Raw genomic sequence first — 15,094 nt, 5'->3', positions numbered from 1 at the left:
AGGGGGAGTGGCATATCTTTAGCCAAACAGCCAGATTCAGCCTTAGTGGGTTCTGAATATATCAAGAGTCTAGCTTGGGACTAAAAGGATGGTTCAGAAGTTAAGAGCATTTTCTGCCCTTCCAGAGGACACAAGTTTGGTTCTCAGCACCCTCACCAGGCAGCTCACAAACACCTATAACTCCAGCTCCAAGAGATCTGACTCCCTCTTCTGGCTGCTTCTAACACATGGACAAATACAAATACAAAAAAATATTTAAAAAGGTCCAGTCTTTATTGCCCAGCACTTAAGGAAGAAAAATCTAATGTCACTGTGTGGGGGTTGAAATAAGTGCCAAAAGAAAAGCAGTTCCCACCACCTCCAAGAAGCAGGAGCTGTTGCTCTTCAGGAAGGAAGATGCTGGTGTGGTTGTGTAACATGAATGGCCGCGGCACACACATTGTGTCAATCAGATACTCAGAGCTCAATCCTGTAGTCAAATTGATAACAGTCACTCCAGGAGTTGAGGAAGAATGAATCCAGACCCCTCCAACCAGCAAAAGCTTTCCATTAAGTACGTGCGCTGTGTGAGAGTACCTTGGGGTAATCGGAGGCTGGATATCCACTGATTCCCAGAGGAATCCGTAAAACGTTGGTTTCAGAAAGAGTACAGAGCTCAGTGGCTCTTCAGAAGCCCCAAGACCTCCAGCAATCAGGGCTCCCCCTTCCCAACTGCAGGCGCTATGGGAATGCCGAGCTTCAGGGGCCTCCCCTTCCACTGGGATCCTGACCCACGCCAATGTCCCGACATGTAGGAAATGGCAGTCACTTAGTACAGGTTCCACCACACTTCGGCCGCCATATACAAACAAGTATCTCTGATTCTGATGGTATACTTCCGTGGTTGAATGCCGCCAACACGACAACTTGAAATCTTCTTCGGAGCCAACCTTTGTTACTGTCACATTCAGGACCTCATAGCAATTATCCTCACTTCTATTTAAAAGAAGCTGGAGAGCCCCTGAGGCTGCACTTACTGGGGAGAGTCTCCCTCCCAGAACCAGAGCCCGAGTATCTGAAAGTCTCGACACGGTGTGATAAAGGCGTCCATCCCACTGTCCTCCCAAGCCCCAAGTGTTTATTTGGCTGCCTTTCCATTCCGAGTCACAGGCTCTCCAAAGCAAGTGAAATGTGCTCACTCGGCAGTGTCGCCCCTCCTGTTCCCCAAATCCTCCTGTACTGAGAATAACGCCAGGGCTCAAGAGCACAGAGGCGTGGCCGTATCTCCGCAGGTTTGAGTACTGGCTGCTACAAGTGATTACTCTGGCAGAGAAAACTCCGGAAGGAGAAGCAGGATCTACCCGAGAAAATGTCCCGGAGGGAGGAAACACCGGAGTTTCGGACAGAGTGGTTCCCCTAGATGCCGCCAGAATGAAATAGTGGGCACACTTCAGATGCCACTCCTCAAACTCATCAAAGGGTTCAAGAGTTTCCACCCGCCGGCGCTCGTCTGAGGGGAGGAGGCGGCGATAGAACTCATTCAGATCCATGGCGCTGCAGGCCGTCCAGCCGGCTACAAGGAAGCGCCGCCGCTGGGCCTCCACGTCGGGAAAGTGGTCCAGGCCTTGCAGCGGAGCGTTCAGCTGCCGAAAATGCTGCAGCATGACCTGCCCAAAGGCATCCCGCGGATTCATCTGCTCATAGACCACGAAGAGGGCATCGGAAAAGCGCTGAGCGGCCCAGGCGATGATGGCCGCGGCGCTGGTAGGCTCCAGGTAGGTCAGCACCGCCTCGGCCAGGAGCAGCGTCGGAGAGGTGGCGTCCAGGCCCGCGGCGTTCAGGGCTTTGTCTAACCGCTGTAGCTGCCGTAGGTCCAAGCCCAAGAGGCTGTAGTCCGGAGTCGCCAAGTACAGAGGCGAGGCGGGGTCCCCGGTTCGGAGTGGCCCGGTCACGGCGCACAGTTCTGGGGTTTCTCGGATCCTCTCTGCCTTGCGCCTGGCCACGTCGGGTAAGTCTACCTCCCAGACTGCAGCCCGGGCCAGGAGGCCTTCGGATTTCAGGCGAAAGTATAGCGAGTCGGAGCCGGCACCCAGAGACAGGATCTGGGCGCGCGTGGGCTCGGGTAGCAAGCCGGTGTGTCGGAGGAAGGCGCGCACGCAGTGACGCACGGCGCACGCGCGCACGTAGTAGCCCCGGTGGATGAGCGGCGCGCGCCGCGCTGTGCCCGGCACCAGTAACACCGCGAAGGCGTCGCGCACATATCCGCGGGCCGCGAGCGAACGCTTGCTGAGGGCGCTACTGTCGTTAGTGTTCTGGACCGCCCCAGTCAGGCGCGCGCGGCTCCGCGGGCCCATGGTCAGAAGTAGTCCCTCAGCCCCACAGCATACACCCGGCGGCCCGCCACACGGAAGACTCCTCGCTTCCTCCGGGTGCTGGTGCGTCACTTCCGGCAGGGCTCAGTTGGCCAATCCGAATCCAGGAGGGTGTTGCTGGTCTTGAAATTCTACCACAAGCCGGTCGTGGTGACACAGGCCTTTAATCCCAGCACTTGGGAGGCAGAGGTAGGAGGATCTCTGAGTTCAAGGCCAGTCTGGTCTACATAGTGAGTTCCAGGACAGCTGGGGCTACAGGGAGACTCTGTCTCAAAAAGACCAAAAAAAAAATTCTGCCGAGAATGACCTTTTGGTGTTCTGTGCCGCTTTTTCCCGGGAATGTGGCCTCCAACCTTGGTGACCGCTAACGTCACCACTTCTCTACAAGGCGTTTCCGCCTGAGGGGAGAGCATGTGTAGATTTGAGAAATCTGTCTAGCGGGTGAGTCTGGGTACTGAGGACCTGACTTCCATTGCTGGTGAAGGAGGAGTTTGGTACGGGCAAAAAAGGCGCAGCACCGCCGAGCTTTAGAAACATTGTTCCATGGCTGAAAGTAATAGTTCCTAGTTTATTGAATGGTCTCATTGTTACCAAAGAAAATACATTTAAGTCTTAAATTAGGCCAGGTGGAAAGTGAAAAATCACACTTTTACAGTAATTGCGACTACTGATTCTCTTGTATGCCTAACTCTGCTAGCTCTGCAGTGAAACTCACCATCTCCCATCTTTAAAATGACACTCCCCCCTCTTTTCGAGATTCTGTGATGCTAAAGTAGTGCTGAGTATGTTCCACTGAGAATAGCTTGGGGAGGGGAGGTGACTAATCCCTGTGACATGTTACGAACCTTTTTTAAAAGGAGGCAGTCCAAATCGGAACTTTAAATGACCATAAAATTTCTAAGTACCTAGGAGCCATCGGTAAGAAGCCACTTCCAGAGATATGTGAGAAATTCGTCATTTATTAATTTACTGTCTTACTGAACTCAAGGAAGGAAATCAGGATGACTTTAAGAATGGTTAATTCAGGGGCTGGAGAGATGGCTCAAAGCTTAAGAGCACTGGCTGCTCTTGCAGAGGACCCAGGTTCGCTTCCCAGCACCCACATGGTGGCTAACAACTGTAACTCCAGTTTCAGGAGATCCAACGCCTTCTCCTGACTTCCGTGAGCACTGCGTGACATGGATGCACTTACACACATGCAGGCAATACACTTATACCATAAAAAAAAGAGTGGTTAATGCAAAGTAGTAATGCATAATGATTAAGAGTGTGAGTTGGTGTGCGCTGAAGAAATGACTTGGGTTAAAAGCACTGGCTGCTCTTGCAAAGGACCTGGGTTTGGTACCCAGTACCAACATAACAACCCTCAGAAACTCCAGTTCCAATGGATCTGATGCCCTCTTCTGGCCTCTATGGGCATTGCACGTATGGGTACACATACATGCAGCCAAAAACATATGGAATATAAAATAAATATATAAATAAATATATAATAAATAATAAATGTTTGGAGTCCAACTGGTTTGGATACTAAAGAAAAAACTAGTATGGGGCTGGAGAGATGGCTCAGCAATTAAGAGCTGGCTGCTCTTGCAGAGGACCCGTGTTCAGTTCCTAGCACCCTATGGCAGCTAACAACTGTCTGTAACTCCAGTTCCAGAGGATCCAACACTCTCTACTTCACCAACCGAAACTCACCCAACGTTTACAGTAGCCAAGATTCAGCTGCATAATATTTATAATATCTTAGATATAAGGTGTACTGTTTGTGATTACTCTTAGCAACTACCATAATTCATTATTTCTATATAGAAACCAAGCTAACAGTGCTGAGAAACTCCTGTGCCCATAAACTGAAACAGAACTCTTTAGTTGTGTTTCCAAGACTGCCAATTAATTAATCAGGGAAGCATAGCCTGTCAACTCAGACCACAGAAGCAGAGAGCAGGGAAACTCCACTCCCAAGGTGGAAGCATTCTTTCTCCAAAGCTTAAGTCAAGGCAAGCTGAATAGCCTCAACAAAGACAGAATAGCTAAAGAAGAATGTGTGATACAAAGAGTTTTTTCTTTTGTTTTCAGATGAGAGCAAATGCATATAACACGTGAATGTTCTCCTGAAAGAAATTACTCAGCAGGGGAGAGAAGGGGAACAAAAAAATGAGACACTAACTTATTGATGTAATAATGACTTGAAACAGATAAGAAGACATGAGATCCTGGTCTTTGACTAATTTCAGATTTCTTTTTTTCTTTCTTTTTTTTTTTTTTTTTTTTTTTTTTTTTTTTTGGTCTTTTTGAGACAGGGTCTCCCTGTAGCCCCAGCTGTCTTGGAACTCTATGTAGACCAGGCTGGCCTTGAACTCACAGAGATCCACCTGCCTCTGCCTCCCAAGTGCTGGGACTAAAACGCATGCACCACCACACCCAGCTACTAATTTCAGATTTTAATACACCTCTTAAGTAGCTTGAACTCCTTTCTTATTTCTTGTTCATATTGTTTAGTCTTTTCTCCACTTTAGACAGGCTTACATTAGCTTTGGAGGTGCTTTATCAAGATGCATCAGCATCTTTGTTTTTATTTTAGCATCTGAAAACATTAACATTTGTTAAAATAGGTGACATTGATCCCAAAGCTACACACATAGCCAGTCTTATCAAAACAGTGTGAAAGTAGAGCCATCTGAAGAAAATCCAAGCCTCAGAAATTGGACTGCAGTCAGTTGTATTGTTCAAGCCAAGAATAGGAGTGAAGAAGAATCTTTTCCTCCTCTAAAGTGATGGAAGCAGAACAGCAGCCATGGAAACCAGACTTTTACATGGAGTTGCCCAAAGTGGTGAGAATTAACTACAGAATTCTTGAGTTGTTTAATTACTTTTATATTGTTTCTTTTCACAAAAGTAAATTTTATGAGTAGAATTTGTAAAACTTAGTTAAATTAATTAGCTTGCCTGATAACACATGATAAACATCTAATAACTGCTATGAGGTTATGAATCTAGTGGATACTTGATAACTTTTTTCTGATTGCATTCTCTTGTTTCAGGAACTCCATGCCCACTTGAATGGATCCATTAGTTCCAACACCATGAAGAAATTAATGGCCAAGAAGCCAGATCTTAAAGTCCATGGCCAAATGACCATGATTGACAAGGGAAAGAAAAGAACTTTAGAAGAGTAAGTTTGAGGAGGTTGTAGAAATTTTTTATCTGTCAGTATTTTGAGATTGTAATAATATATACGAATCAAATTTTAGTACTTAATTAGGGTAGACATCTGGCATGGAGAATATAATATACAGCATTTTTTCCCCTAAATGTCAGACTGTTGAAAGTATTTTAAAAGATTTATATTGTTTGTTAATTATATTATATTGAGATGGTTTTTAGATTTGAAAATATAGGTGTATTGATTTTTCCCTGTTTTCTGTTACTAGCAGTAAGGGCAAAATTAGAGAATGGCAAATATGAGCAAAAAAGAACTATCTGCTTAAATATAAGTGGCTGGGCATGATGGCGCATGCCTTTAGTTCTAGCACTTAGGAGGCAGAGGCAGGTGGTTCTCTGTGAGTTCAAGGCCAGCCTGGTCTACATAGTAAGTTCCAGGCCAGCTGGGGCTACAGGGAGACCCTGTCTCAGACCAAAAAAAAAAGTTTAAAAAGAGAATGGAAATTACTATGTCCCATTAAAAAATATAAATACAGTCTTATTTTCAGCCATTTGATTGTCTTTGTAGATCAATGTATTTTTTTAGTTATTTGTTTTTAATGTATATGAGTGTATTGCCTACATGTATGTAAGTACACCTATGTCATGCAGTGCTCTTGGAGGTCAGAAGAAGACGTCAGATCCCTTAGAACTGGAGTTACGGATTATTGTTAGCTGCCATGTGGGTGCTGGGTATGGAACCTGGGTCCTCTGCAAGAGCAGTCAGTGCTCTTAACTGCTGAGCCAGCTATCCAGCCCCATCAATGTATTTTTGAAGAATCTATTCTATGGTTCTGTGTAGGTCTAAATACATACTTACCATTAACCTAAAAATTATTAATTTAATTTATGGAGTTTCTCCCAAGGTTTTGTTGACTAAAATATGTTAACACTTTTCTTTCATTTGTAGATGTTTCCAGATGTTTCAAATTATTCATCAGCTTACTACTAGACCTGAGGATATTCTAATGGTGAGACATGAAAGAATTTTTCAAATGGTGTAACTTTTGAAATAACTGTTACACATCACCATTTGCTTTTATCAAGGGTCTGTTTTCTTGTTTGTTTTTTCCTCACAGAATATTCTTTTTTTGTAACAGCTGTTTACAAAATTGATGTAAGACATGCCTTAGAGCTAATATAAAGACTGTTCAATTAAAGAAATGAGGATGGGAATAGGGAAAAAAGAAGGAATGAGGAAAGAAGACCAATACCTTGTATAGTAGGGAACAATATAGAAAAGAAAACCTGACCCTGTTTTCCATTTAGAGCATGTCATAAGAAATATTTGACCTTAGATGGGAATGCTCTTGATGAGGCTTTGTCTGTATTACATAGGAACTTAACTGGCTGGGAAGACATTTTAGAAAGTGAAACTCATGAACAACTTACAGATTGAGTGATTATTCCCTGAGGAAATTATGCCTTTCCTCTGGGGAATCAAGATTTAGAGAACATACAATGTTCTTTTATCTGAAACTCCATGATTCTAGGGTGTGACGTGGACTAGCTGTTTATTACTGATCTAACCAAGATGATTTAAATTCACAGACTTTAAGTGAAGAAATGAAAAACATGTAATTTTTTTCCTCTATTTAAAATTTTTTTGCAACTTTGTAGCTCAGGTTGGCCTCATACCTGCTCTGTAGCCAAGGTTGACCTTAAACTCCTAATCTTCCTGCCTTCACTTTTTCTAAGTGCTGGGATTATAGGTATATATCCCCAAATGCAGGTGAGAAGGCGAGAGAGAGAGAGAGAGAGAGAGAGAGAGAGAGGAGAGAGGAAAATGGGATTGGGTGGATAATTCAGTTGTGGATGGATAGTTCAGTTGTAGAGAACTTTCCTAGTTTGAAAGTTGTGGAGAACTTTCCTGGTTTGAAAGAGGCCCTGGATTTGATTCCATGCACTATCTGAAGTAGAAATTAGAATAGATCAGAGTAAAGCTTTGGAACACAGCTCTTCTCATTGTTAGTTTCAGTGAGCTGGAATAGGGTGAGCTGGTCTCTGTAGGTCTATGTAGTTCTGGACAGTGACGATATTCAGGTTTCTTGGCCTCCAAAGGATGAGACTTTGTTATGGCAGGGACAAGAAGATGGAGTTTATGGGAGCTTAGCCAGAGGGTCCAGTGCTAGCAACAATGGCATGGGAAGTGCACGTGCATTCTCAGTGCTGACAGCAGCTTCTTGCATTGCCTAGGAGTGACATGATTTTGAATGCTGCCTTGAGCAGGGTAGTATCTTAAGTCTGATTTCCCAGCCCACCTGGTAAATCTGGCCACCCATTCTGTTATTAAAAATGACTTTTGGAAGGCCAGGTGTGATAGTGCACACATTTAATCCCAGCACTTGGGAGGCAGAGGCAGGTGGATCTCCATGAGACTGAGGCCAGCCTGGTCTACATAGCGAGTTCCAACCCAGCTAGGGCTACAGGAGACACCCCCACCCCCCAAAAAATTATTTTGGGTTTCAAGGGAAAAAAATAGGCCCAGACATTATATTTCTATGAATTCACTAAGAAAGTGCTATCCTGTTAGGTCCTGTCTGCACAACCAACCAATACTTGTTCCTTAGTCAGGACACTGTGCTTACATGCACATGGTTGAAGCAGATTAAGATTAGTACACCAACTGAAGGGCTAACTAGGGCAGACTTCACAGGATCCTCAGGCTCAACTTTTTTCCCCATCTAAATTGATACTTTTTAGCATTTATGGCAAGAAAGGAAAACATGTCTTTAGTAATTTTGGATTGTTGAGATTTGTACTATATTAGATAGAGTTTTACTTATCACGCTTCCTTTTTTAATTTTTTTATTACATTCGTGTGTGTGTGTGTGTATGTGTGTGTGTGTACTCAGAGTGTGCACACATGACACAACACATGTGGAGGTCAGAGGACAGCTTGTGACCATCAGGTCTCTCTCTCCACCTTGTGGGTCCTGGGGGTCAAACTCAAGTTGTCAGTCTTGGCAGCAAGTGCCCTTACCCACAGAGCCATCCTTGCCAAACCATCAAACACTTTATTTGCCTAAGGGGAATTTTCCGAAGTACCTCAAGAGAAAGCTAACCCTGCCAGAATTTATTGAAAAATACAACTCATGGGGTAGAGAGATGGCTCAGTGGTTAAGAATACTAGTTGTGAGGCTAGAGAGACGGCTCAGTGGTTAAGAGCATTGACTGCTCTTGCAGAGGACACGGGTTTGATTCCCAGCACCCACATGGTGGCTACAAACTGTCCTTAACTCCATTTCCAGAGGAATCTGAAGCCCTCTTCTGACCTCCACAGCATTGCACAACAAGGTGAACTCACATACCTGCAGGCAGTACACTCATACACATAAAATAAAAAATTTTTAAAAATTAAAAACAAAACAAAAAAAACCCCACACTGGTTGTTCTTGCAGAATACCCAGGTTCGAATCCCAACATCCACATGGCAGCTAACAACTGTCCCTAACTCCAGTTCCAGAGGATCCAACAGTCTCTTCTGTCCTCTGAGGGCACTGTGCAACACGGGTGCCCTTACCTACATGCAGGCAATACACACATACACATAAAATAAAAGTAATAAAAATGAAAAATATTACAACTTATTCCTAAATAACTTGAATAAGAACCTTAAACTATGACCTTAAATACTATACTGGTTATGCCTGATCATTGTATGACCAATAATTTTATTTACTTTTATATGTACATTTCATTTCCTAGCACTGTACAAACATTAGATGGCTCCGACTTTGACTCATTTCTCTATTTTATCAGTAAGCGATTATGAACAGTAGGAAGTAGAGAAATAATTAAAAAGAGGGAAAGAGTCGGGCGTGGTGGTGCATACCATTAATCCCAGTACTTGGGAGGCAGAGGCAGGAGAATCTCTGTGAGTTCAAGGCCAGCCTGGTCTACATAGTGAGTTCCAGGACAGCTGGGGCTACAGGGAGACCCTGTCTCAAAAAGACCAAAAAAAAAAAAAAAGAGGGAAAGAAAGCCAGGCCTGGTAACACACACCCAGCACTAGACAGGCAGAGGACCGAGAATTAGGAATCATTTTCTCCTACATAGTGATTTCAAGGCCAGCCTAGGCTACCTGATAACCCTGTCTCTTGATTATTAATTAATTTGAGGAATAGAGAGAGGCTCAGTGGTTAAGAACACTTGCTACTTTTCCAGAGGACCCAAGTTTGGTTCCTAGCACCCACATTGGGTGACTCACCAGCTGTAACTACAGCTCCAGGGAATTTAATACCTTCTTCTAGTCTCCTTGGGCATCTGCACACACATGGCATACACTCTCTCACACACACAAGTAAAAATAATCTTTTGAAAAAGGGAAATGAAAACAAGGTGTGGCTAATAAGCAACTTGGTTCTAATGTGGGAGGAGAGGAGATGGGAAGATGGGAACTATTTGAAATGTTGGTGCCTGTCATGCTCTCCATGAGGGGTGAACAAAGCAGATGGTCTGTACTGTATGGAGGCTTTTTCCACTTTTTGCAAATCAGATGTAATAAATTAGTACATTGCCTTTATTATCAGGTCACAAAAGATGTCATTAAAGAATTTGCAGAGGATGGTGTCAAGTATCTGGAACTGAGGAGCACACCCAGAGGAGAAAATTCTACTGGTAGAATTAATTACTTCTCAGTGAATGTACTATTTGTCTTCCTATGTGCTTTGGTCATTCACAGACGGTCATGTTTGCCTCCTTCACTCAACAAAAATTCTTATAATGATGTTCATAAGGACTTTTTTTTTTTTGGTGGTGGTGCTGGTTTCAAATCCAGGGCCTCAATCTTCCTTGTTTAGGGTTTTTTTTTTTTTTCCTTCAAGAAAAGAACACTGGCATCTAGGGGGATAGCTCAGTCAGTAAAGTACTTACTTTTCAAGCATGAGGATCTGAGTTTGATCACCAGAACCTAAGTAAAAAGCGGGGTACAGAGGGATGTGTTTGCAACCTCAACACTTTGGAGGTGGATACAGTCAAATCCCTGGGGCTTGATGATCAGGGAAGCTGCAGGCCAGTGAGAGAGTCTGTCTCAAAAAAACAAGATGGATGGCACCTGAGAAACAATACCAGGATTGTCCTCTGGCCTCCACACTGACATATGAACATGTACATGCAAAGATGTTAAGGATACTTCATAGTTGCATTGTCTCACGCAAAAGCTGTTCTTACTCCTGCACTCATGAGATGATGTCACTAAGGGGATGTAGAATGTCACTGAAGTGCCAGTTATTCAGTCACTCCTCGGGGACTGGTGCAAACTATGATGGACCCTTTGGGGACAGAGATGAGTTGGGTATGTTGTGTAGGACTGTCCTAGGATCTTCCTCAAGAGCAGTTTCAGGCAGGACATAGTGGTACACACCAGAGGATAGTGAGTTTGAGGCTACACTGAGCTACATAGTGAGTTCAATGCCAGCCTGGGCAACATAGCCAGGATCTGGGGGTTTTGTTTTTGTTTGTTTTTGTTTGTTTGTTTGTTTGTTTAAATCAGGAGATGTTACATAATATCATTGACTCCCTCTTGACCTGAAAAGACTTAGGTCATTTTGTACCATGATATGTGTAGTATAGTAAGGAATAAAAACTTGAAATTATTAAAGTAAACCTTGAAACGGGAAAAGGAGTTTCCTTCCTCACAGTTTTAAATGATAGAATCAGTTTCAAGTTATGTGGGGGTCCTGCCTTGTGAGGGCCTCGCTCCCAGAGGTGATATTGGTGGCATAAAGTCAGACTCTGGGATTTGTGTCTCTCCAGCAAATTGTTTATTCTCCCAACAAGCTTATATACAAAAAGGGGTCCAGTGTGCAGGATCCAGGGTGCATGTAAAGTTTAACCAAACAAAAAAACAGAAGGTGCTCATGTAATCTTTTACTAGTGTGGGCTGAAGGTTATTGTTCAGGACAAGGGAGTGAGATGGGGGCTGTTAACCAAGATGTCTTAACTTTAATTGCATATACCAGGAGTTATTTGTTAGGTGGTTTCTCTCTTCCTAGAACAAGGAAGTCAAGATGTTTTTTCTCAGAACAAAGGGCACTATGAACTTTTAACCTGGCCAATTTCCACCTGCTAGTCATGCAGTGTTCCACATGACAGAGTCCTAAGACACTGTATTCAGCCCCTTTCCCTTCAGCAGAGACTATGGACTGATCTTAAAAGTTTCAGGTCCATCTAGCCCTAAAACATGCTATCTTGGTCTCCTACAAAGTTATGCTGTTTAAGTAGTGAAAGGAAAGGAGCCCACCCCCAAAGTCTTGTCAATTACAATAGAACTGGTCTGCTCTTCAGATGGAGAGTCATAAGCTGAAACCTGAGTTTGCAACAGTAGGTCAAAGACTAGTAGAATATCAGGCAACCATTGAAAGTATTTGCAGGACTAGTAAGATAGGTCAGCAAGTAAAGGCATCTGCCTCCAAGGCTGACAACAACCTGAGTTCCATCCTTGGGACTTGCATGGTGAAAGGAGAGAACTGACTCCTTAAATTGTCCTTTGACCTCCACATGTGTACTGTGGCACCTACATGTTCATGCATGTACACTCCCACAAATAAATAAATGTTTTTAAAATTAAACAATATATTTGCAGAGACAGTTTCATGACACATGGAATTATTCAATGCAGTGTTAAATTACTGAACAGATATACCTGGTAGTATTTCATCTTTAAATCTGCATATGTATATCTATAGAAAGTAAGTCATAGTTATTTGGATGGTGGGATTGTAGGTTATTGTTTTTTATTTGTTGTTTATTTTTGTTTTCTGAGACAGGGTCTCCCTGTAACCTTGGCTGGCCTAGAACTCACTGTGTAGACCAGGCTAGCCTCAACCCAGCTGTTTTTTATTCTTTATAATGTTCTGTTTTACTAAAAGCTTTCAATTAAAAAAAAATAAGCCTTTTATAATCAGTCAAAGGTAGTTTTAGAGTAGGCTGTTCTGGAGAGTGCTCCTGCAGAGCTTTTGGGAAGAGGAAAGCTTGAGCACTCAAATTTGAAATAACATCTCTGATGCCCTAGGTGAGAAACATCCTAAGCAGTATTGTAGGGGAAGGAACTCGGGGTTTTTTCCTGGATCATTAGAAAAAAATATCCTGCTAAGGAAGAAAAATCTTTTTATTTTTATTTATTTATTTTATATGTATGAGTGTTTTGCCTGCATGTATGTAAATACACCTGCATCATGCAATGCCCACGGAGGTAAGTAGAGGGTGTCAGATCCCCTGGAACTGGAGTTGCAGATGGTTAACTACCAAGTGGGTGCTAGGAACCAAACCCCAGTCCTCTCCAAGAGCAACCAGTGCTCTTAACTTCTGAGCCAGCTTTCCAGCCCCCAGCCCTTTCCTTTTGATTTTTGAAACAGGGCTCATATAGCCCAGACTAACCTAAAACTTGAGATCTTCGTGCTTCAGCACCCCTGAGTGCTGGGATAACAGGTGTACACCTCTGTGCCTATCTCTTGTTTACTTATTTTTTTAATTAAATAATTATTTGTTGTTTTATGGGGGTAAGGTGGCATAGCAGACACGTGGAGGTCAGAGGACAACTTTGTGGGACCTGTTCTCTCCTTCTACTTTTACATAGTTCTGGGATCAAAATCAAGTTGTCAGGCTTGTATAGTAAGTACCTTTACCCAGTCTTTACCTACATTTTTAAAGGACAGGCCCTTGGAAAGGTTTTTTTGTTGTATTAGAGGGAGCACTTTCATAACACTTCTGAGAATAATTTCATACTTGTTAAATCTAAGAATAATTTTCAAATGGGTTTGTTTTGTCACTTTCAGTCTTTCCTATTTTCTTTTATTGCTCCTATATATATGAAAATTTTTATAAAGTATTCTCCCTAAGGTTAATTTTTTTCTTCATTTTTTATTCTGTCTTTTCAATTTTATTGAAGTACAATTACCATTTACTCAAATGGCTGATCGTGGTGGCTCATGCTGGTAGGATATGATGAAGAGGCAGAGGCAGGAGGATCGTGAGTTGAAGGCCAGCCTGGGCTACATCTTTTAGGGTGGCAGATGTGGCTCAGTGGTAGAGCCTTGCCTCCCAATATGAGGCCCTATGTTCAATCCCTAGGACTACAGACCAAGAATATTGTGCTGAAAATGTTCCTCCTTGGGGGCTAGAGAGATGGCTCGATGGTCAAGAAAACTTGCTGCTCTTGCAGAGGACCTGAGTTTGGTTCCTAGCATCCATGTTGAGTGGTTCATAATAAATAAAATTTTCCCCTAAGGGTCAAGTTTTTAATAAATAAAATTTTCCCCCCTAAGGGTCATCTTTGACCATGTCCTGTCACAGCATAGAGTGAAAGTAGTTGTTCATATAGTGAGGCTAAGTTTGAAGTATGAAAGAGGTGATGATCTCTTTACATGTGTCCCTGTGTGCTCTTTCTAGGAATGACTAAGAAGGCTTATGTGGAGTCCATACTTGAAGGCATAAAACAGTGTAAACAAGAAAACTTAGATATCGATGTTAGGTAAGAAGTTTATGCCTTAATTGTTAAGACTTTTAAAAACTGGTATGTGATATTTTACTGTCTCATAAAGGTGATGGATTTCTTTTAATCAACTATTATTTGGTTTCTACCTGTCCTAGTTAGCTTCTATTGCTGTGATAAAACACTGCCAAAACGAACTTGGGGAGGAAAGAGTTTATTTGGCTTACAGCACAGTACATCATGGAAGGAAGTCAAGGCAGGAATCTGGAGATAGAAACTGAAGCACAGACCATGGAGGAATGCTGCTTACTGGCTTGTTCCCTGGCCTATACTGGCCTATACCTACCCTGCTTTCTTATACAACATAGGACCACCTGCCCAGGGGTAGCACAGCTCACAGTGGACTGGGCCCTCCCACATCAATCAGCAATCAAGAAGTTACCCCATAGACTTGGCCACAAACCAATCCAATGGAGGAACTTCCTCAATTAGTCCTCTTTAATTGTGTGTCAAGTTGACAACTGAAGTTCCCCAGCATACTACCTGTAATAGAAAAAAAATGGAATCAAGAATCCTGTTGCTTAAGATGAGAATACAGTTATGAATTAGTCATTTGCAGTAAAATTCCAATATTTTTGCCGAAGTTGAGTATGGTTTCTCATTGCTGTTAAGCTAAAGTGGACTTCTTGTGGTTGCTCACATGATCCCACATGGTCCAGCTGCCTCTGTTACATCAGTAAATACCTAAACCACCCCCTGCTTGCTCTGTACTGGCTTGCTCTCTGTTCCTAAAATAGGCTAAACCTCAGCCTCGTATACTCCCTGCTACTCTCGTCTTCTACCATGTCTTTACCCAGCTGGCCTTTTCTCATTATTCAGGTTTCAATTTGGATGTGACTTCCTTAGAGAGGCTTCTTGATCACTTTGTCTACCATTCTCTGCCCCACATCTGTTAGTCAGCCATTTTCCTCTATGGTATTCACTTGTAACATCACAAAGAACTCAGTGGAGTATAAGTTCAGAGAGGCCAGAAACCTTGTCTTTGATTCACCACTCCATCTCCAGTACTTTGAACAAAGATGTCTTGTTGCCTTGTTGCCTTTTT

The 15,094-nt window shown here is 43.0% G+C and overlaps 2 protein-coding genes across 15 annotated transcripts in view; one reads left to right on the top strand and one right to left on the bottom strand.

The window, feature by feature from the left end:
- Window positions 1-252: 252 nt before the first annotated feature.
- Window positions 253-2,367, bottom strand: Lcmt2 (leucine carboxyl methyltransferase 2). The gene has a single exon (XM_008822338.3). It carries the CDS (start codon window positions 2,331-2,333, stop codon window positions 273-275), a length of 2,061 nt encoding a protein of 686 aa, XP_008820560.1. The 5' UTR covers window positions 2,334-2,367; the 3' UTR covers window positions 253-272.
- A 41-nt stretch (window positions 2,368-2,408) lies between these two features.
- Adal (adenosine deaminase like) overlaps window positions 2,409-15,094 on the top strand; it is a 36,459-nt gene continuing 23,773 nt past the window's right edge. For 7 of the 14 annotated variants that reach the window (XR_003847654.1, XR_003847653.1, XM_029558250.1 and 4 more), the window contains exons 1-6: window positions 2,554-2,792; window positions 4,655-5,185; window positions 5,396-5,526; window positions 6,466-6,526; window positions 10,088-10,175; window positions 13,947-14,028. Coding sequence is in view for 10 of the 14 variants with exons in the window: in XM_029558250.1 (XP_029414110.1) it covers window positions 5,129-5,185; window positions 5,396-5,526; window positions 6,466-6,526; window positions 10,088-10,175; window positions 13,947-14,028 (419 nt within the window). In the remaining 4 variants the exon portion in view is untranslated. The other 7 variants (XR_003847652.1, XR_003847651.1, XM_008822336.2 and 4 more) reach the window with 5 other exon arrangements.

This window comes from Nannospalax galili, unplaced genomic scaffold (assembly GCF_000622305.1).
Source record: "Nannospalax galili isolate Female #2095 unplaced genomic scaffold, S.galili_v1.0 scaffold1909, whole genome shotgun sequence".
Classification (NCBI taxonomy): Eukaryota; Metazoa; Chordata; class Mammalia; order Rodentia; family Spalacidae; genus Nannospalax; species Nannospalax galili.
This window is presented reverse-complemented; position numbering and strand designations above follow the sequence as displayed.

Coding starts and splice junctions, on each gene's coding strand:
- Lcmt2 (XM_008822338.3), bottom strand. CDS start 2,333: ATGGGCCCGCGGAGCCGCGCGCGCCTGACTGGGGCGGTCCAGAACACT.